The sequence below is a fragment of the Amblyomma maculatum genome, chromosome 6 (genome assembly GCF_055883805.1).
Source record: "Amblyomma maculatum isolate TAMU_Amacu chromosome 6, ASM5588380v1, whole genome shotgun sequence".
Lineage (NCBI taxonomy): Eukaryota > Metazoa > Arthropoda > Arachnida > Ixodida > Ixodidae > Amblyomma > Amblyomma maculatum.
In genome coordinates this window covers 98,827,376-98,850,316 of record NC_139349.1, presented here as the reverse complement: position 1 = coordinate 98,850,316, position 22,941 = coordinate 98,827,376, and the positions used below count along the sequence as shown (strand labels likewise).

General features: G+C 46.5%; 1 protein-coding gene across 1 annotated transcript in view; it reads left to right on the top strand.

The window, feature by feature from the left end:
• The window catches only part of E(Pc) (Enhancer of Polycomb), an 80,049-nt gene that overhangs the window by 38,194 nt on the left and 18,914 nt on the right, over positions 1-22,941 (top strand). The window contains exons 6-12 of the mRNA XM_084607162.1: positions 969-1,036; positions 2,102-2,182; positions 3,158-3,287; positions 3,986-4,141; positions 4,752-4,838; positions 6,662-6,813; positions 8,826-8,954. Of these exons, the coding sequence (XP_084463288.1) occupies positions 969-1,036; positions 2,102-2,182; positions 3,158-3,287; positions 3,986-4,141; positions 4,752-4,838; positions 6,662-6,813; positions 8,826-8,954 (803 nt within the window). The remainder of the gene's footprint in view (positions 1-968; positions 1,037-2,101; positions 2,183-3,157; positions 3,288-3,985; positions 4,142-4,751; positions 4,839-6,661; positions 6,814-8,825; positions 8,955-22,941) is intronic.

The window sequence follows — 22,941 nt, the reverse complement described above, 5'->3', positions numbered from 1 at the left end:
CGAGTTGTGTAGGTGCTGATTCTTCTAGTGTGAATTGCGCAGCAGAGACACTCCCGCAGTTACCGTGGGTTGCTTTTAAAATGACCACTACGCTGCATGCAGTTTGAAGGAAATTTCATCAACTGCGATTCACGTACAAGCAAAGTCTACTTCTCATCAAAGTCAAGACTTCTGAATGCAAATGAATGCTAAATTATAGGTGTCTGAGATGGAAAGGTTAGGGGTTGCACCCCTTCCCTCGATAGCTGCTTTCACTGCATTGTTTACCTACTCATCCATAGACATAGGGGCCCTGGAGAGGGATGAGTCCGTGTAGGAGCCTTCCCAGTACTAGTTTCGGAGCCAGTACCTTAGTTGCCAATACCAGGGCTTCTTGCTATTTAATATTTGCTGTGCCTCTGTTCTCCACTCCCCACTGTGACTTCTTTATTTGACGTGCATACATGTCAGCGTTGCATGCCAACTCCTGCATTTCCAGTACATTCCAGGTACAGCCTTTGTCAACTTTGTCATAGAGAGCCCGAGGGGTTTGGTCATAAACCATGTAGTTGGGCTCCTTTAACATTCATCAAAGTTCTACACATTTGAGAGGGCAAATGGAAAACACTTCTTATCTTCAAGTAATTTTTAAACACTGGTAATGCATTACGAGCAACATGGTATGGCTCAGGAACAAACTCCTTGGTCTCTAAACTTTTGACAAAGACTGTATTTGTGTAATGGTACAGCTTTGTATTACATTGCCGCTTCTTTAGTGCAGTGGTCGCTGACAGGTGAGAGACAAATCAGGAGGAGAGGCAGAGCTAAAAGAAAAGATAAAACCGAAAAGCATGTAGCAGTCTGATAGGTCTGATTTGGGGCTAGAAGCAGTTGAGGTTGAATGGAAGAATGAGACTGTTGTCCTGTGAAGAGCATTATGTGGTTGTTGACGAACGTGGATTCATATTTCGTTTTTGTTTTGCCTTCAGAACCGGAAAAATGACGAAGCATCATATGAAAAAATGTTGAAACTGCGAAGGGACTTAAGTAGAGCAGTGTAAGTATCTTTGTGGAGGTATTGTATTCTAGACGTTGTAATTGTACCACTTAGCAGCTACTTTCTTTTCCTAAAAGTCCATCAGCTATGACAGCATGCAAATTAATGGCAATGTGTGTTATGCAAGCCACCCAGTGTAGTCGTGGAAGTCAATGTTGACGATGTTGCACGGTGGTTCGTAAAGGACAGCTCAAGTGACGTTCCACAGCTGCCCGGCTTCATCATTTATCACCTGATTAAACAAAGCAAGTTCAAGTTATTTCTCAGCCACACATCAGTGTTGTGCCATTGAGGGCACTGACTCAGATTAGCAGTTTGTCTGCAAACCTGAAAAAGTGCCGCATTATATTTCTGGACATTGTTAAGTCCCTTAAACAAAAAAACTGAACAATAAGACGTTCTCTTCAAACAGTTAAAAAAAACGCTGTAGTTATTATGCTTGGAAGGATGTTTTGAAGAAGTTTATTTCATGCGCCCTAATATTCAGGAAATACTGCATAAAAGTTTGTTTCATTAGAAGGCTGCCACTGTGCAAAAAAAAAAAAAAAAAAAATGTGGAGCTTGCTGTCTTATCTTGAGTTTGGATGGGCTGATCTGTCTTGAAACTACAGCCTTCGTACGCCTGCGAAGTAACTCTGCCACTGAGAGTATTTAGTAAGAAATTGCCTGCAGCTGCTGTATTTCAGTAGACAACAAACTGTCTTCTTAATGAAAGATTAATGTGGTCCGCATGCCAAAGGAAGTGACGCATGCCATTACTAGTAAAGCGTTTTAAGCCAGTGGTGTAGGGGAAACAACATATTGCTGTTTTATTTGTTTTTCTCCCACAGATCTGTGCTTTACTCAGTGAAGTTAATTGTAATGGGCTAATCAAGATGACACTAGTGATTTGTTGTGTGTCCTGTGTCTAGCTGGTTTCCCTATAAAGGCTGTGTAACCGAACGAGGTGCACTCAGTCAGGGAAGAATGGAATGGCAAGTGCATAGGCGGGTTGATTTAGGATGAAGTGAAAACATCTCGTCTGTTGCGTGCAGCAGTGCTGATTACTATTGATTGCAATTTCAGGACACTTCTAGAGATGGTGAAGAGGAGGGAGAAGACAAAAAGGGAACATCTGCACCTCACGATAGAAGTGTTCGAGAAGAGGTGAGCCGCGAGTCTTCCCTCACACGATGCGTAGCTATGTAGTTTCACCATGTTGAGCTTTTTAGAAAGAGAAAAAAATTTTAAAAGCGCAATGAAGTGCTGCTTTTAACTGTTTATATTTCGGAAGAAACATGAGTTTACAGTAGATCCTCGATGTACCAAACTTGGAGGGGGGGTCACAATATAATTCAGTATGTTGATGATTCGGCATATAAAGCATGGCAATGAATACATTACATACCACGTTGGAGTGAAATGCACTTTGCTAATGCTAGAGACACCCCTTTTGTGTACTATGTACTGTGTACTATTCGGTACATGAAATGTGTTATAACTGTTCGGTAAAATATTCAGTAGCGTACTTCGTAAGCAATGACTCGACACGTCTGGGTTCGATATATCTGTCATTGACTGTACATGCTCGCCGCAACATGTTATCTTACCCAACAAGAAGTAGGGGGAGAAACAAAGAAAAGGGGGAAAAGAACAAAAATCTTTGTGACGGTGTTTGGGCTGCCTTTGCAGCTAGCAGTGTTACCAGCTGTCAGCCCCAGGAGCAGTGCTTGCAAATAAACAATTGTTCAGCTTCTGGGCTCCCTATGATGGTTGCAGTTCTCGGGCCTCATTTCACCGGGTTATTTCAGAACCGTTTTTTTTTTTTGGTCGCTTGTTTTCTCGGCAATCTGCAACGTTGCAAAACTCACTTAATTGCCGACGTCAGGGTATGCATGTCGTGTAGAGCACTTGTGGGTGGACGCCATTTCAACATTCGAAACACATACCCCGACGTGCAGACATTTTCTCATAAAACAAAATAAGAATAGTCTTTCTTATGTTTGCCTCTTTTAGATGCGATTTGAGCTGTTTTAAAGAAACATTTTTAACCCTTGTAGTGCGTGCATTAGCTTGCCTTGAAATGGGTTCTCATAAGCACAGTGAAGAGTTTTAACTGAGCTTGTACTTCTTTTTTTGCAGGTACCAAGTGGGTGACTTCAGTGGCCAGATAATGGCAGAAGTCATGGCCATGAAGAATTCTAGGCCGAGCTATGTTTCTGTAAATAATAGTCAATTGTCAAGGCAAGAATCTAGGTTGTCAAAACATCGGGTGAGTAAAAACGTCTCAAGCATTCTTGGCGGCGATGGTCTACAGGCCTGCTAACAAAACCCAGGTTTAGTTAAGTTTGGCCATCGTAAATATAAGCAGGGCATGCATACGGCATGTCTCTTCTCTTGTGCCATATTACTTTTTATTGTTATCATTGTTGTTGTTTTTGTTTGAAAGATTATGCGAAGGTGCATTCTGCTTGGTGCATTTTTATGGCGTTTATTCCATTTTCACTGTACATGAAATTTCACAACCGGTAACTGCCAAGGTCCAGGAAAATGTCTGTAGTGTAACCCTTTGTGATGAAGCATTCTTTGGCAAGTGTAGTAGACATCCAAAAAGCAGGGGGGGTTTGGATACATGTTTAACATCACGGCACGATCATTGTATGATCGTGTTCTTGGATGTAATAACAGATAACTCTTAAGTGCTATCCAGGCTCAGAGTGCAGCTGCTCCAATATGCATCTGGCAGCATAACTGGTTAGTGTTTATAAATAGTTTGTATGCAGCTAGCAAAATTTATTTATTGGTAGCTTCCAACTTCGTGAGTCTGCAGCCATTGAGATTCTTGTAAAAAGCTGTCTAGGTTAGTTTGATCTTGACATGTAGTAAAGTCCATGGTTATTGAAAACTGCGCCTCTGGGGATGTTGACACGCAACCCTTGTGATGCTGGGGCTGTCATTTTTGCGCTGCAGTCTGAAGATGGAATACCACGGAAGAAGCGCGAATACACCAAGCGTCGAAACAAAGAAATCCCTAGTCTGTGTCCAAGCCAAGTAAGCTACGCCCGGTCGGAGCTGGAAATGGGCCTCTCGGACATGCCCAGCTCGGATGATGAGGCATTGTCACCGGTGAGCACACTATCTTACTTCTCGGCATCCATTCACGCTTCTTATCTTCCTTTTCGCCCAAATCCACTAGTCCATTCATATGCATAAAATTATTCGCTATAGGTCAGGGCTAGAAGTTCACCAACTGTTGTGCATGCAGTTATGTGAATTAGTTTTCTTTATTTTTTACTTGGTTTACTTGAGTACTTGCACTGTAGTTTTGGTTTCGCATGCGATAGTTGCGCATTATATATAGAGGCAGTAGTCGCAAGTTCTTGGCTGATGTAGCTTTCATCGGTTTTCCACATACTTTGCAGCCAAATGTTGCACTGCTGTGGAGCGTGGCAACTTGGTTTGTTTGCAGAGAAGTGTAGGAATTGTTCAGGTGCGAAAAGTCGGTGCAAACTTTTGGAAGGTGTGTCGACAGTTGAGTGAGGTTCTTCAGATTGTTGCCAAAGTTTTTGTGTCAGCATTCTGCCGAGGTAAACATCATAACTGGGCGCACACAATTTCAGAAGAATTCAGCATTGCCCCTGCTGCTACGTACTATCTTACCTCAGAGCATCTATTCATGCTTCACAACATTTACGTGAAATGTGATTGCCTACAAGTGGCCACCTTCTGAACCCAGGTCACATCGCCATCTGACAATGAAGATGAGAACGATCCGGATGGACCTTATGCTTTCCGAAGGAAGAAGTACTGCAACTACCATGCTGTAAGCCTCCTACACTTTAATCCTCATTCCAAGCTCTTCACAGCATGCGCTATGACAACATTGTTACTAGGTGATGTCTTCTCATTAGGCATACTCAGAATATGCCTAATGGAAGGACATGGCTTTGAAATCATGAAAAAAAAAGAAATGGTCAAAGGTATGCGATTTTTCGAAAATCATTGCATCTGCCCTTATGCCTCGTATTCCATGCTGTCCTAAAGTTTGGTTGCTGAAATCCGCTGGGAAGTATTCTTTTAAAAAAAGTTAAGTATGTCTTGACGTGTGCAATGTCTGCAAGACTCAACGAATGTTAAACCAGTCTGTCACATTTGATTAACTCTCCGGTCTTTTCACAAGGCACGGATAAAAATGAACAATAGAAAGTGTTCTCGGGATGTAACAGTGGTGATATATTAGAGTAGTGCTAAAATTATTTTTTATAGGCTCAAGGAATTTCATTCAAGTACATGAAGAAAGCCTCTCCCGCTTTCTAAATGCTCTACAGCCAGTTTTTAATTGTTGCTATTAATGTCTGCGTCCTGTTGTATGCAGGCTGTATTTCAGATTTAAGTATTAAATGTAAGTATAATGGCATGCAACTGGCTTCGATCAGTTGGTTCTTAAAAACAGCATTGATATTTTGATCACAGATGGTTGCAAGCCTCGTGTACAGTTGCCAACCAATTGGGGCCCAAAAAAGCTTCCAGAAAACCAGGCAGTCTGAAAAAAATGAATTCACAATAAAAAAACGCATCACTTTATTTACCGAGCGACTTTAAAAGCTGGTCAGTCTCAAGCTGAAAGAATAGGATAAGTAAACGAAAATTCAGAACAGACGGTGGCATTGTTCCTGACATAACATTGTGTTAGTGAACTGTGGTGTCCATTCATATGTTTCGTTAGAGTAACAAGGTGGATTCTTAGTGAAGGAAATCATGGCAAAGGGCAATTCTAGGCAGTCGGGCTGACACGAGAGATGAGGAAACTTGTTAGGTTAGGGTGGCCGTGGGTGGTGAAGAACAGAGCTGATTGAAAATCTCACTTGTGCTCTGGATGTGATTGGGCTGCTGCCATTGGTGATGAAGAGTGGCCGGTGTTTCAGTGAATGGTGCCAAGAGTTCTGTTTGTCCCAGGCAGAGTGCCATATTCTAGATGCAAGTAACACTTATGTAAACTCAGCTTTAATGTTAGGAGAGAGAGAGGGGTAGAAGCAGAGTTAAAAACGCAACCAGCAAGGAGAGTGGTTCACTTGGCTTTGACAGACGAAAGCTTTAACATGGTGACCATTTCGGCTAGTTGTTGCGAATATAGCTTATTGAACCAGCGAAAGACACAGAGACACTATCCCGTGTACTTCTCTTCTTGTGTTTCTGTGTCTTTCGCTGGTTCACTTTGTTAGACGAAAGCTCTATATCAATTGTTGTACGTTGCTATTCTGCCCAAGTTTATTGCACACTTTAACAGTAGAGCGACAGATAAATAATGATTGTGGTGATATCTCTTAGTGTTTTAGTGGTTTGAGATGGTTAAGCAGAAAGATGTGCTTTTTCTGTGGTTTAATATTCCGTAGCCATGTGCGATCGTTCAACAGCTGCCATCACTTTACGGCGTGGATTGAGGCAAGGCATGCAGCCACCCTGTGGGTCTTAACGATGCCTCTGGTAGTAACCCGATCGAAACCCTGACCTTCGAGCTAGTTAACGATTCCTCGGGTAGTAACTCGATCGAAGCCCTGATCTTTGATCTAGTTGTGGGAGGGCTGGTTGCTGGAAGCTGACACAACCACGCCCATCTCACGTGCCGCGTCGCCTTCCTTGGTGCAGCCCCTTTTGGAACGGCTCGGTAACTACCCCTGGGCCAGTCCTGAGGATGGAGGTGCTGGAGAGCGCAAATACCGGTACTGCCTAACCACCCTGAACCTGCCAAAGCCCCACTGTATCGGTTTTGCCCGCCGGAGGATAGGCAGAGGGGGCAGGTGAGCCACTGCTGCAGTTGCACCCTTGCAAGGAATTAGCTTTCCTGTGCATGGGGCTCTTGCTTGCCAAGATCAACCACTTAACGTTTCCAAGGGTGCAGTGCGTAGCGGAAAAAAAGAAAAATCTGTTCAGCATGCCTAGTTTTGCTCAGACTTCCATAAATGCTGATACAGCATACTTTGCAGTTGCGTCAAGAAACAGTTCTGAGATGTTCTTCTGGCAAAGAAGGTGTTTATCTGCCGTGCATGTATTATGAGCGCTGGCCTGTGGAAGCCTAACATAATCACATTTCATGCGTGCATGTTAAATTGCGCTTGTTCAGTGGTCAGTTGTGCTGCAGTTACGTTGACTCTGTAAATGAGAACCGCGTAGCTGTAATTATATGTCTTCTATGGTTGCTGGTGAACATTTGAGATCAGTTGACTTACTGCCGATGTTCTCCTTATCCGTGATGGCAGCAGAATTCCAGCTAACGAGAACTTGTCACAGCAGTAACTTTCCTCGTATTTTCTACACATCCTCAGCTGTGAGAAAGACCTGCCTCTGTTTGGAGAAAAAAAGTCAAGCATTTTTAAGCAATTGGCTGCTCCTTGCAATTTGCAAGGGATATTTATTTAGTGGTGCCTTCTTGAAATAGAACCTGATCAAGTTGAACTCTTTAAGAGTGTGTAAGATATTGATATCGAGGAGTTTTCAATTTACTCGTAAGTGAAGCAAGTGCAATGTGTTCAGGCATTTTTTGAAGCCACTGCCGTTGCACTCCGCACAGCTTTGGTCGACGTTTGGTTGCTCCGTCCCACAAGTAGTTAGCAGCACTGTGAAACCCACAGCTCTCCAGTCTGATGAGGGCTCCGGGACCACAGCAGATAGTATCCTTTAATAAGCACTTTACTTGAGCAGTATTTAGCTATTTTTCAGACAATTATTGCAGATATTGGAAAGGCAGTTTCGCCCCCTTTTTTTATTTTCTTGGAAAAATATGGCAAGCATTTCGTTTACATGTTAAGCTGGCTGAGAAAGTCTGCATGACACTGGAGCCACCAGTCGCAGGATGACCGGCACGCAAGGACGCATTTATGCAGCCCGCACTGCTCCGATTGGCTCAGATCGTCGTACGTTCCACGGTGTTTGCAACATTGCAATGTTAGAGTTGTGGTGCTAACCTGGCTGACTGAAGGCTACTTGCGACTCGTGATGCTGCATTCGCTTGCCTTTATGCCGCAAGGCCTTCAAAAACACCAGTTAACCTTATGACCAGTGCTTATAGGTAACATGATTAGGCCTCAAATGCTGTGTAGGCTAATTACAAGGCACCATCTTGTTGTGGCTCAGTGATTAGGCCTCATGGCTGCTGAGTCTAGCTGCCCGGGTCTCACCCTGACCAAGGCAGCTTCTTTTCAATGGAGCTGCGCAGTATTTGTGCACGTCAAAGAAGCACAGGTAGTAGAAATCATTCATGGCCTTCTGCTGCAGTGGCAATCATAACCTGAGTCTCTTTTGGGATGTTAAGCCTCGTAAATCAGTCGACATTACTCCTAGGTTGCTGGTAAATTTATTCATTCCTGTGGCAGCGCTACATCAGCTCATCAGTACCTGTAGCTGGGCTTTTTAGCGCATATCAGTACAAGGTGGAGGATCCCAAAAACTTACGCAGACAAAGTGAGAGGAAGGGACGATAATTTCCCCCCTCTTCTTTGTGCTCCTATACCTCATCCTGATTGTCAGCTCATCTTGGGTGTTCTCAAGGTTGCAGCGCTGCTCAGCACTCTTTCCATACACCCAAATTTTTCGGATTACATGTGACCAAGCCGAGAAAGGCTCTCGGCCCGAGCTCTCTTGAGATTTTGAGTGAACCGATATTGAATTACTATCAAGGAATTACTCTCCTTGATAACCAGTATGTTCACTAATGTGCCTGATTGGTTTTTCCTGTTAATGTGCAAATCGCTTCTGTTGTCTCATGGGGCGGTATGCACCTTTTTTTTTCTTTTTTTGTTTTTGAATTTTTCAGGATACTGCTGGATCGAGCATGGACTCCTTTGGACACCTACTGGCCAGACCTGGACATAGCGCTAAACCAGTCTATGCCTAATGGCCTGCCCCCCAGCAACGACTTCTTGTCGGAGGTCAAGAACGAGTGGTAAGAATGTAGGAGTGATGCATTTGTCCTGTGCTGCGTAGCAGTTTAACTAATATATAGTAAAGCTATGAGCTTATCTTTCGTTTGGCTTTGCAATAGACACATTACGTGATCCCGGGCCACAGTGCCAGGTTGCTGTAATTGACAGGATGCCTGAAGCTGCTGTAAAGGAACGTAACCTGTGGACGGCTTTAATTGCAACCGGGGTTCTGCGGGAGGCTCGAATCGAAGTTGAGTGGGATGTAGTAGAACCTTGCCATTTATATTTTTCACAGGACCATGGAGAGAGTGTATGCCAGAGTGGCAAGGCTTATAGAAAACAATCTCTAGCAGTGAACTTGACTCACATTTATCTCTGTCACAGTGTGTGAACAAATTGCTGATTGTTCTCTGCCAATTCTTTTTATTTAATTTGTAAGGTGATTTCCATTAGTAGGGGTGTCCGAATATTCTATTGAATTGCACAGTACAGTAAAATCTTGTTACAAGAGACATGGTTACAGGAGACACTCGAAAATGATTTGGTTGGTTTTCCTGCATTCACCATGTTAAGGGGAGACTCGGGTCTTTAACGGCGAAAAACCACACAAAAAAAAATTGCTTTTCTGAATTAGTCTTTATTGGAATCTAGAGATTCTGAAGAACCAATTTCGGAAAGATTACAGTCCTCCGAATAGTATTCATCACATTAATAGATGTTGAAGACAGTAATGCAACTATTTTCGCTCATAAAGAGATCTCAAGATTGATCAAATTCGACCTCGCACCCCGCGGCAAAGGCGCAACGGAGCACGGACATTTGGTACCATTCAAAAGCTGCACTCTTCTGCTTTCTGCTTCTGGTGGGAAACGGTTCTCAGTTCGGCAACAGTGGAGCTAAACTACTGCAGAAAATGCTAAAATCTCGCAGACCATTGGTGTTTTTGTACCACTTGATGCAAATCCTGGCTTCCGATTGGACACCGGGAGGCATCGTCTGCTGCATAAAAGAGTGTCGTCTGCCATTTGCCCTGCTACCGCGTTTCTCCGCCGCGATGTCTGGTTGAAAACAGAAGTTTTGAACGGCTCATGTTTCAGTAAAAAACGAAAACGGCGGCCTCGGACGCACAAGGAGCCATCGAACCCACCAGCACTGGTGACGATTAGCCCGAGCTAGTGCAGTGCACTTACGGAAGGACCGGTGGCATGTGCGAATTAACGAGGTTTTTAGTATAAGATCCATTGATATCTAAGCTTCAATTTACAATAAATAAATTCTGAGCTTGTTTTGAAACTTATTTTCTTGTTTTCTCAAAATAGGATTTTTGGCTACTGCACGTACCGTTGCCCATGATATCTCCAGGTGTAGCGCTCGTATATGAACAATTATAGCATTTAAAAGCTGATAAATTGCTCTGTGCAATAAGATCTAAACAATTTAAAAATTTCCTCTTACAAATTTAATTATACTAGTTAGATTTCGCATTGAAATTTTTTGCACTTTAATGAATGTATTTGACGAGTCTATAAGGTTTATACCAGGAAAGCAAAAATTAAAATAATGGTATATAGTTGCACTCCCTGGCTCTTGTAGAAAACGTAGACATCAAATTTTAGCAATTTTTTATATAGGAAGTTATTAAGAACTCGGGCAGAACGATTAGTCCAAATTAGTATTTCAAAATTGACACACAATATTTAAATATAGACTGCACGTTTGTATTCAGCACACACAAAAAAAAAAACACTTTAGGTTAGGTGCTCTGTTTTCTTCCACGTACAGTAAAAATTGCCAAAATTAGTTTATACCGCAGAGTTTTCCCTCAACAACATCGCACACAAGAGACATGGTTACAGGACACTCGGTTACTAAGGACAACCTTTTTGGGTGCCTACGAAGGGTTTCTCTAAGTCATTCTGAACAATTTCCTGTTTATGTGCATGAATTTCTTTAAATATGCTTTTATGCTGATGTGTAATAAACTGATCTAGTTCGACTCATTAGTATCTTTAGAGCTTCTAGTTACAAGAGACCTTGTTTATAAGAGATGTCTTTCATAGCTCCTTTGAGTGTCTCTTGTAACGAGGTTATACTGTATTTGATATGTATTCGATTCGATCCGAATATTTGGTATTTAAAGTCTCTAATTATTGGTCTCACACGAATTGTTTTTCTGGAATGCTTGCTTTTATAGTTTTAGCTTCGTGTACAGTGTAGACCGCGGTACCACACTAGTTAAACCTCGGTATAACGAACTTCAGTATAACGAAGTTACAAGGAATACATAACATAATGCTCATTGGAAGCCATATATATTTTGCCTCGATATAACGAAGTAAGTGTTTCTGTAATTTCATTACAACGAAATTTTCAGACAAATAAATTTTACCCACAAGGACAAAAATTTCTCATAGGCGACGACGGCTAAGGGGAAAGCGTTGCCAGCGCAAGACTTGGGTAACCCGTGTGTCGGGCCTCCCGGTGCGTGTGGCTTCGCTCCCTTCAAGCAAGAGATAAGCAATAAGCTGCTAGAGTATCCGTGCCCCCGCCTCCTGCTTTTTCTTTTTTTTCTCTCCCTCTGTCTTTTTGCTTTGTCGCAAATCAAGAAGAGCGGCGGCTTCGTATTTCTTCCTCCCCTTTTCTTCCTGCCCTGCTTCTTTGCTGCAATCCAAAGAACCTCTTCTCCGTGCCTGCGGAGACTGATGCGTCAGCTTGCACGCCCGTCTGTCATTGGCCCTTTCTCGCGTGGCCGCCGCTTCCGCAGACGTTTGTGCGCTGGTTGCCGCTCAGTTTGCAGATTTCGACTCTCCTTCACTTTGGTTTCCCACGTGCGTTGCCGCCAGGAGTGGTTGTAAGCGGAAAGCACTTTCACTCGAGCAAAACGCGGCAATTCTGGAAGCCGTTTCGAAAGGCGAGAAAGGACGTTGCGGCTCTATTTGTCATATCTTAGAGTACGCTCTCAACAATCTTGAAGGCCAAGGACTTCATCCTCAGCTCTGCAAAGGGTGGCACGAGCGCCGAGCGTAAGCAGTTGAGGACGGCTACTTACGAAGATGTGGACAAGGCTGTGCTCTCCTGGTTTATGGACGCCAGAGCAGAGAATGTGCCAGTGAGTGAGGCAATTTTGCAGCTCGATTGCCTGCTTGACAAGGACGCCTTCAAGGCTAGCAGTGGTTGGCTCCACCGTTTCAAGCCCCGTAATGGGATTGTTGGGCGGGTGCTCTGCAGGGAGTCGGCGTCGGCCTACACACCTGAAGCCACTACTTAGCTGGAGAAAGAAATGCCAAGAATACTGACGAGGTACCAGCCATCAGAAATGTACAATGCGGATGAAACTGGATTTTTTTATCAAATGGTACCAAATCGGACTCTAGCACTAAAAGGGGATCACTGTCACGGTGGGAAGCAGAGCAAGCTGCGCATCACAGCTCTTCTCTGCGTAAACATAGATGCCACCTACAAGCGGGTGCCGCTTTTGATTGGCAAAAGTAAAAAGCCGCAATGTTTTAAGAATGCGAAGTTGAGTACACTTTCAACAAGAAGGCGTGGATGTCCCATGACATCTTCCGCGACTGGCTTCTGGCGTTTGACAAGGAAATAGAGCATGACGGCCGCAGTGTTTGCCTCTTGGTGGGCAATTGTTCCACCCATCACGTCAACGACGTGGAGCTGAAAAATGTCAAGTTGCGATTTTTCCCACCGAACTGTACTTAGCTAATTCAGCCTCTCGACCAGTGACTAATAAACAGTGTGAAGTGCGCGTATCGTCTTCGGTTGATTGACAAACTGCTGCTCAATCTCCGCTTGAAACACCCCACCAAGGTGTAAATTTTTCAAGCTTTAGAGGTTTGCTGCATCCTGGAAGGCGACGTCGAAGGATGTGATTCAGAACTGTTTCCGGAAGGCCGGGTTTGAGAACGTTGCGACTGGAACGAGTGCCCCTGAAGAACGCGACAGCGCCGAGGCCAATGAAGGAGCTCCATTCGCTGCCCGCACATGGACACGGCGAGGGAGACGATCAGGCCGGCCACAAAGAAGCATGGAGATGCCTGGAAAGTGACGGGGCCGTTCCTGGCAGTGTTGCTTTGGAGGACTTCCTCTAGGCCGACAATTGCGTTGTTGCTACCGATGAAGTGACGGAGGACTCCATCGTGCAAGACATCCGGGGAAACACGCAGGAGGACCCAGGCAGTGACGCTGAAGACGGCGAAGCCCTAAGCAACCGTGAATTGCTTGACGCAGTTGACGTGCTGCGGCACTACGTGAGTTTAAAGGTACAGAACACTGGAATTTAGGTCTCGCTTTTTTTCGCCGCAGTGGAAAGATTGATGTTTAAAATGTTCGATTGCATAACGGTTTTGCTAGAATCGCTGTAGGAAATTTTTACCGGGAATTTTTCGATCAATGCATGCGCCCGTTTTTATGTAGTCCGATGCTGGAAACCATGAGCAGCGACCGCTATGACGACTGGTAGTCGACAAAAAAGACGTACCGAAGACAAATATAACTTCCACTCGCCAGGCAGTAATCAGACATTTTTTGCGTCGAGTAACGTCCTTTTCAGTTTCACACTCCATGCTGTTACGGCACAATCACGCACGCCCTCGTCCACGAAAGTTTTAGTGGGCACTGTCATTGCTTCATTCACGAAATTGCAAACACTGTGGCACCATCTAGTGGCAAAACCTGAAAGCATACCTCTCGCGGTGCGAAAGAAGGGGTGTTTTTTTTTTTAAGAGCGCACTGTAGAGAGCGCAAAATATAATAAATTATGGCAAGCACTCCTAGAAGAAAAAAGAACAATGTGCAGTTACAAAAATCAGCGATATATTGCTTGCATGTAGTCAAGTGGTAGTCTACACTGAAAGTACTAGGGTTTCTCCGCTGGATAGCGCATGCGATTTTTTATGCGATTTTCAATGGCAAATTAAAATTGTAAAGCCCCTTTTCTTTGATATTGTACTGCTCGATCAGTACTATATGAGGCAAGATCTTTTCATCTCCACCATAATCTCATGACACATTTTGGCCAGTGTTCTGTCCCTTTAACATATGGGGGTTCATTCTCGCAAGAATGATGCACCACGAGGGGGCTAGACGCTACAGTCACCTTCTAGCCCCGACGTGTCAGCCCTAGCAGACAGAGCTGTGACCCCCAGCCCGCGGTGCGAGAAATCGCCACTGCGGCGGGTTCGGGCCAGAGGGGACAAACACCGAGTTACGTACTCAAACAGAGTTTATTGTGCTCGAGTACACGGCAAAGGAATAGCAATCAAGAACAACCACCGTGTAGCGAGGGAACGCTGCGTACGGGGGTGAAATAAAAACCACCTAATAGGGAAGCGCGTCAAGGAGGTGAGAGGAAGAGTCTTCTCACCTGACACGGCTTCGCGCTCACATCCCGTTGCGGTAAGTGCCTACGGTCAGCGGGCGGTTCTCGGTGACGGCGGTGGTCTCCTCGGCGGAATCATGAACCGCGCGCGTGCGCGCCCATTCGCCGAAGAACTCCCGAGCGAGTTGCTACAGTCGCGCTCCTCGACACGGAACGGGAGAGGAGGCCTCCCGGTTACGCCGGCAGGAAAGAGGGAAGCCCGCGGCAGCGTCGCCGCAGGCTCGGGAGGCGGCGGGGGGTGACCAGCATGCCCTCTCCTCCGCCAACCTCTCTGCCAGCGCGTAATCACGCGTGTTAATTACGCGCGGGCGTTATAATGGAGGAAGGGGATTGTGAATCCAAACAAACAGGACAGCAAGAAGCGATGCAATCCCTGTGGGCCTATGAACGCAGTGTGAAGCCATCTCTGATAGCTCAGCAGACGCAAAAGTAGGTCACGAATTACTTTCAGAGGAAATAAAAACGAAGTCCTTCAACTGGCAAGTGCTTTGGTAATGTTTACGCCTTATGGGGGTTCATTGTCGCAAGAATGCGCCACGGGGGGGCTAGACGCTACAATCGCCTTCTAGCCCCGACGTGCCAGCCCTAGCAGACAGAGCTGTGATCCCCAACCCGCGGTGCGAGAAATCGCCACTCCGGCGGGTTCGGGCCAGAGGGGACAAACACCGAGTTACGTACTCGAACATAGTTTATTGTGCTCGAGTACACGGCAAAGAAATAGCAATTAAGAACAACCACCGTGTAGCGAGCGAACGCCGCGTACGGGGGTGAAATAAAAACCACCTAATGGGGAAGCGCGCCAAGGAGGTGAGAGGAAGAGTCTTCTCACCTGACACGGCTTCTCGCTCACATCCCGTTGCGGTAAGTGCCTATGGTCAATGGGCGATTCTCGGTGACGGCCGTGGTCTCCTCGGCGGAAATCATGAACCGCGCGCGTGCGTGCCCATTCGCCGAAAAACCCCGAGCGAGTTGCTACAGTCACGCTCCTCGACACGGAACGGGAGATGATGTCTCCCGGTTACGCCGGCAGGAAAGAGGGAAGCCCGCGGCAGCGTCGCCGCAGGCCCGGGAGGCGGCGGGGGGTGGCCAGCATGCCCTCTCATCCACAAACCTCTCTGCCAGCGCGCATAATCACGCATGTTAATTACGCGCGGGCGTTATCATGGAGGAAGGGGATTGTGAATCCCCACAGCCTGCTAGGCACGGAATTTCGATACAACGAAATTTTATTATAACGAAGTAAGCTGCCGATTTTTATGACTTTGTTATATCGAGGTTTAACTGTATAACCAAAACATTAGCTTTAGGTAAAATACACGCTAGATGGGTAGCTTCCCTTTCAAAGGTGCCTTATTAATCAGTGAACGAAAAACAGCCCACTAAGTCTGCTGCATACTTAGATTAGTTTACCGCAACTCCCGCCGCAGAACTGCATATGCGCTTATTATCAGCACATGCCCACACACTAGCCTCCGCAGTCGGATCTCCATGCAGTATGCTGATTTGTCATTTGGCTCCTTCGTTCCCACAAAGAATATGGGGCGCCTCAGAACGAGTCCATTTGGTTCGAAAACAAGCCTCGCGGTGAGGCTGACAGTGTGTTTAGTGTACTGTAGTGGCAAGACCGTTCTGTCAACATGGAAGTACCGCCGCCCGCGAATTGTTCAGCACAGGCCACAGGAAGCTAGCTGAGCGTCTATTCCAAGAACATGCCAACGTTTCCCTGTTCACCACCAATCGCGTGAGAAATGCGGTGCTGTGATTTCGCGAATAAACTCCATCGAAAACATTCACGAGTGTTTCTGCTCACTCTTTTACGAAAAGAGCGATGGCGAGAAATCGTGGTGTGACCCATATGCATAGAAAGGAGGAATGCCAAAGAATGACAGAGGGAAAAGAGTAGCTGTTGCGCAGTCTTGTGCAAAGCCGATAGCATGTGGGCACTGAAGGAGAGATGAAATTAGAGGCACGCGAACCGTGCACTTGTGTTGCGCCCTAAACAAGTGGAGCGATGTGCTGTGCCATGCAAGGAAGCCCTGTACCGCGCAAGGAAGTGCACTTGCAGTTTCGTGCTGTCACCGAGCGGATTTTAAAACCACACCATAACCGATATTTTGCTTCATGCGACCGACCGCATACTAAGCGGTATGACTTCACATTGAGTCCTATCGTAGGCAGACCGGTGGCCTGCAAATCCCGCATTATAAGCGGTTACGCATTGTAAGTGGTCCAGATGGCCGAAATTTCCAGAGCCCTCCACTACGCCGCTCCTGATAACCCTAGTCGGTTTGGGACGTTAAAATCCTATAAACCAGAAACACTATTTGAATTATTCAAACAAAATCACTATTCGCTTTGAACCGAAAAGCCTCTAGTAATCATTTTGAACAGTGCTGAACTGTGTAATGACCACAACGGGCCTCTTTAATGCCTTTATCCACTTTGCTCAGGCTCTGAAAATTCTGCACGTCGACAGCGTTAATCTTGAGGGCTATATTGCCATGGCTAGGTGTTTAAAGTTTGGATTGTATATTTTTTATATATTTGGATGTTAATAATTATAACCTGTTTCATACATTGCATGCAGTGCTGGAAAACTTGTGGTACACCACTAGTCGTGTACTGGTGGGAAAAAAAAAGCGCAGTGTGTTGCACGTTATGAGGATGAAGTGTTTCAATTCTGGAGCTGGGAATGAGTAGTTTCGTTCCACTTGGCTTGCCAAAAATGTGTCTGCGTGCATATTATTAACGAAAGTACTTTGCAGTAGGTTAACAAAAAGAATTCACATAACTAGTAGTTTCTTTTGATGATGGTATGGGATGGTTTTGGGATGGTATGATGTGGTGCGGCAGTGTTTAGTGCCGAGTAGCCGTGTGAGCGAAGTGAAGAGGGCACATTTGAACTGGCGGCCGCGATCCGTGGTAACGATGCCGGGGCAGCCGAAGCGGGAAACCCACGCTGAAACGAAAGCTCTGGCAACTGTTTGCGCAGTAATGTCCAGAATTGGCACGGCTTCGGGCCAAGGGTGAAGCGGTCAACCATCGTCAGAATATACTTGTGGCCCTGAGAGGGGGGAAGCGGTCCAACCAGTTCAAGATGAATATGGTCAAAGTGCTATCCAGGCGGCAGGAAAGACTGAGGGGAAGTCTTGGTATGACGTGTCACTTTGCCAGAGTGGCAAGCAAGGCACGAGCGGGCCCACTGGCAAACGTCGGTGTTAATGTTTGGCCAGACGTACCGCTGGGTAACGAGGCGCTGCGTGGCTAGAATGCTAGGATGGCAGATGCCGTGGAGGGAATGGAAAATGGCACGACAAAAGGCCTCCGGGATGAACGTTTGCAGTAGAGCCTATGATATGTCGCACCAGAGCGATCCGGGTACAAACGGATGAGGCACGAGCTGCAGACGGAGGGCTCGGGGGTGGCACGCAGGGCTTGCAGCTCAGGGTCTTCAAGCTGCGCCCGGGTCTTCAAGCTGCACCCAGTCCACGGCAGGTGAAGACACGCCGATGGTGGTAATGCTTGAAAGTGCGTCAGCTGCCTCGTTGTCGGTGCCTTTGATATGTCAAATATTGGTTGTGAACTCCGATATGAAGGCCAGCTGACGAAGTTCACGGGCGACATACTCGAAGAGTTCGTACGGAACACAACACCAGAGGCTTATGGTCCGTGAGAACGTAAAGTGGCTGGCCTTCCAAGAAGTGGCGATAGTGCTGGATGGTGAAGTAGATGGCAAGCAGCTCACGGCCAAATACGCTGTAGTGAGTCTCGGCAGGCTGGAGCTTCCGAGAGAAGAAACCCAGTGGGTGCCACTCGGAGTCGATCTGCTGCTGGAGAACCGCACCAATGGCCACGCTAGAAGCATCCACCATGACGACTGAATCGGCGAGGGCTTGTTTTGCAGCCGTGAAAGCGGCCTGAGCTTCGGGAGACCAGGAAATCGCAGGGGATGAGGACTTGGTGGTGCGGAGGTCAGTCAGGGGGTGAAGAAGCTCGGCGTAGTGCGGAATAAAGCGCCATGAAAAATTTACTAGGCCCAGGAACTTATGGAGCTTGCGTAGGGTAGTGGGTGCTGGAAAGTCCTTCACAGCCTGGACGTGAGAAGGCAATGGACGAATTCCCAGCGCCGAGATGTGGTGGCCCAAGAACTTGAGCTCAGAAGAGCCGAAGACACATTTCTGGGCATTGACGACCAAGCCAAACTCTTGGAGGCATTGAAAGAGTTCCCGGAGGTGACGCTCGTGATCTTGTGGAGAACGACTCGCGACGAGGATGTCATCGATGTAGGCAAATACCGCCGGGAGCCCATGCGTCACTTCAGCAATGAATCTTTGGAAAGTTTGAGCTGCGTTGCATAGCCCAAATAGCATGCGCACGCACTCAAACAGTTCGAAGGGTGTAGTGATGGCTGCCTTCGGAATATCGGCTGGCTCAACAGGGATTTGGTGGTACGCCTCGACAAGGTCCACTTTACTAAAGATCTTGCAGCCTTCCAGATGTCCAGTGAAGTCTTGGATGTGTGGAAGGGGATAGCTGTCGTGGACCGTGCGAGCGTTGAGAGCCCGGTAGTCGCCGCACGGATGCCAGTCACCCGGTTCTTTCTTGGGCACCAGATGGAGTGGTGAGGCCCAAGCGCTGGATGAACGGTGAATAATACCCAGCTGGAGCATGTGGTCGAATACCCGTTTTGCAATAGCCAGACGCTCACTGAAGAGGCGGCGTGGACGATCTGCGACAGGTGGACCACACGTGACAATGTGGTGGGTTATACCGTGCTTGGGTGGCTGATGAAGATTACAAGGCCTTGTGACATCGGGAAAGTCTGTGAAGACTTGGGCGTACGGGCATGACGGAATCGGAGTTCGGATGCCAGTGGAAGCGACAGCCTATAGAACGCCAGTGATGGAAAGGCGTGTCTTGCTGTCAATGAGTCGATGGCGACGCATGCTGACGTCCAGATCAAAATGCGTCAGGAAGTCGGATCCAAGGATGGGTTGCTGTAGATCAGCGACGATGAAGACCCATCGAAATGTCCAGAGTGAGGGATCGGAGACCATACGTTGCGATGGAGGTTGAGTTGGCCGCACGGAGAATAGGCCCATGTGACTTGGAAGCACGGTCGGCCTTGGAGGACTGCAATACGCTGACTTCGGCACCAGTGTCGACGAGGAAGCGCAGCCAGAAATGCGGTCCATGACAACGAAAAGGCGGCCAGATTGAAGAGTGAGGTCACATGCCGCCGTCAGTGATCTCGCTCTGCGTTTCCCGACCAGTTGCATGGTGGAGTGCACTGGCGGGCGCGGTGCTGGAAAGTTTGGTGATACCAGCAGAGACGCGGACTGCGAGGATTGGACGAGTGTGGACCGCTCGGCGAAGATGAACGGCGGCGAAGTGTTGAGGAGAAACCGTGCTGGGTATGAGAGGACATCCGAAGGGCATCGATAGAAGCGGCCAGCTGATTGATTCGGGCCTCTAACCGTGAAATGACGGAGGTCTCCGGTGGAGAAGAGAGGGCAGCGACGGAAGGAGAAGTCGCGTCGTAGACTCGATCAGCGAGCTGGGCGAGGCGGTCAAGGGTCAAGTCCCCCGCAGCAGCCAAAATGAGGCGGGTGGACTGCGGCAAGCGTTGAAGGAAGAGCTGCCTCAACAGTGCACCATTCGAGTCGGCGTTGCTTTCGCCCAGGAGCTGCTGCATGCTAGTGAGTAGCTGGGAGGGGTGGCGGTCTCGGATGCCGTGGTGCGGTCCAGAAGGCCCTGCTTTAGTCGCTGGTACGTGGCATCGCCCAAGGGTCCGCCACCTCTTGAGCCACTTCAGGAGGCAGGTTGGAAAGTAAATGACGAAACCGAGATGCCTCCGAGGTGATGTGGTGCAGATGGAAGATGGCTTGCACTTGGGCGAACCAGATCTGCAGACACTTGGGCCAGAACGTCCCGTTGGCGCAAGGTAGCGTCAGGCGGAAGGTCGCCTGAGGGCGGTAGGTTTCTGGGGTTTGTCATTGCTTAGGCCGGAGTCACCACTGTTGCGAATTTGCAGGGTCGCAGCGGAGCAAGATGACCAGCGTGGCAGGCTTCTCATTCTGAACAGCCCGTGCCGTGCTTGCGCCCCGAGCACGCGCTGTACATCTTTATTTTCCTCTAACACGGGCTGGTAACGCTGATCTCAGCGCCTCCGTTTTATAGCGTCGGCGGGTGCTATAAGTTCTGGGCAAACTGCCCTGCTGTGGTAAACTAAAAACAAACAGGTTGTCACAAAGTTAAAATTCCCAATTTCTAATCGTCAAGGTTCATTATGTATTCAATACATATTGACGACTGCAAATAGCCTGCACATCCACCCGCATACCAGTGTGTGAGAGGCAAATACAAATGACATTAAACAAACTCTCGGCTTGGGTACACAACAATGGTTTTAATTTTCTCCTCAAAAAAACAGTACCTATTCTTTGCTCCCTCAAAAGAGGACTTCACACTGACCCCGCTCTGTATTTACATGAATCTACACTGCCAGTAAAACAAAAACAAATTGCTAGGCCTGATCTTTGATAAAAAAAATTAACCTAAATATAATTAACCTAAAAAATAATTAACCTAAAAAAGAAAGCTTCTCGAGCTCTAAATATCCTTAAAGTGCTGTCACAAAAATGGTGGGGCTCTGACAGGACATGTCTTCTTCGGATTTATCACTCTCTGGTACGCTCCTGCTTATACAGTAGTAAAGTCACTAGAACCAGCAAAAATGTTTACTATATCACGGTCTTTACTGTATCAGTTGTTGGTGATGACATGGTCCTGAAGATGCTGTCTGGTAGTTAAATGGCCACTTATTAAACACGTCTTGTTGTTCAGTGAACAAAACATTCTCAAATAGCTTCCATCTCTTATTTTTTTCAGTTACAAAATCTTTTACATCTAGTGGAAGTATGTCTTTAAATATGGGGACGTGGCTACGAATACAACCTAGTTTGATTTCATGTGAAAATCAAAGCCTTGCATGAACATGGTGTCACGTTTTGCTGTTTTTGTCTTTTAAAAGGCAATAAATGATAAATGCACATGGCAGTCAAGTGCTGCAAGACCGCACAACGCTGCACCTCCACTTCTTGCCTCCGCTGCCTCATGCTTTGTGCTGGGAATGTTCGGCCGTTTCCGTCCCCTTCCCTATTTCTTGGTGCACTTTTACTCTCCCTTACTTTCTGAACGGACCGCGCCGCCTCCTTTCCATGTTTGTAGACAGCTTCTTTTTTTCCTACGCGCTGCGTGCTTTCCCTCACGACTCCAAGGCCTTCGTAAAGTAGGCTTCTCCTGAATGCTTCAAAGCGTGGTGGTAAAGCCACTTAAAAGGGCACTCGGTGTATTTTTTGTTTTGAAATACAAAAAATTATTTTCCTTGCAATTCTAGGTAGTGCGCGGGCGGTGATGTCATATCGTGGGAGTCGTTGCCGTGGCCAGGCGCACTTCACTATAACCGATTTTTACCGAAAATATTTTTTCTATAAAAGGGGAAAATGTACAGTTGTCTATAGCAGATGAACTGGGTCTTCAGTTTCACTTTACTATATCCGAGCTTACTATAGCGGGGTTCTACTGTACTATGGAAGCATAGTGTACGACTCGGCCAGACCATCATACTTGAAACGACTCGACCCAGTGCACAACACAGGCCTCCGTCTTTCAACAGGGGCTTACCGAACATCACCCATCAATAGTCTCTATGTCGCAACGAATAAACTGTCCCTTACAGACAGACTTACGTGCGCATACATACAGAAAATAAGATCTCTTCTAAAACAGCTCTGTTATCCTATCGTTACTGCATCACCGTCCAGAACTCTGTTCAGCAGTAAACCCTGAGCAGTCGGACCAATGCTTCTCCGATTTGAAGAAAAATGCAGAGAATTATACTTACTAGATGCCCTTCCCAATATTGCCGATATACCAGATCCACTCCCACCATGGGACAGTTTTCCCTCTGTGTGTGACTTTACACTGGCATGCTTACATAAAAAGCTAACTCCCCAAGAACACATATTGCAAGTTTTTCTTTCACTAGATGAAAAATACAAAACACACAAGGCATTTTATACAGATGGATCAAAGATAGCAGATTACGTTGGAAGTGCAATAATCCAGGGGAGTTCTGAGCAAATAGTGTGATTGCCTCAGTACTCGTCAATCTTTACTGCTGAAAGTTATGCCATATCAGTAGCCGTAGAAGCAGTACTGAAAGAAAGTATTAAACGCAGTGTTTATATTCTGACTCATTAAGTGTCATCGCAGCGCTGCACCCCAAAAATTCAGCAGAGCCCTCAATTAGAGACATCATAAACTAAACAGTAAAAGCTTAAAAGCAAGGACAGGTAATAAAATTTTGCTGGGTCCCTACCCGTGTAGGTGTTAGGGGGAATGTGAAAGCCGATGAATGTGCTGCGCAAGTCTGTAACAGTACAGTAAAACACTAACACAGCACACAATCAACCCTGTGTTTGGCACATGATAGCCTTAGTTGCCTAAGCTCCATAAAACACAATACAATACATATTCTGTTTTCAGTAGTTTTGTTGTTGCTTTTTTGTGGAGAGGGTTCTTTTGTTTTTTGCAGTGACTAGCTATGATAC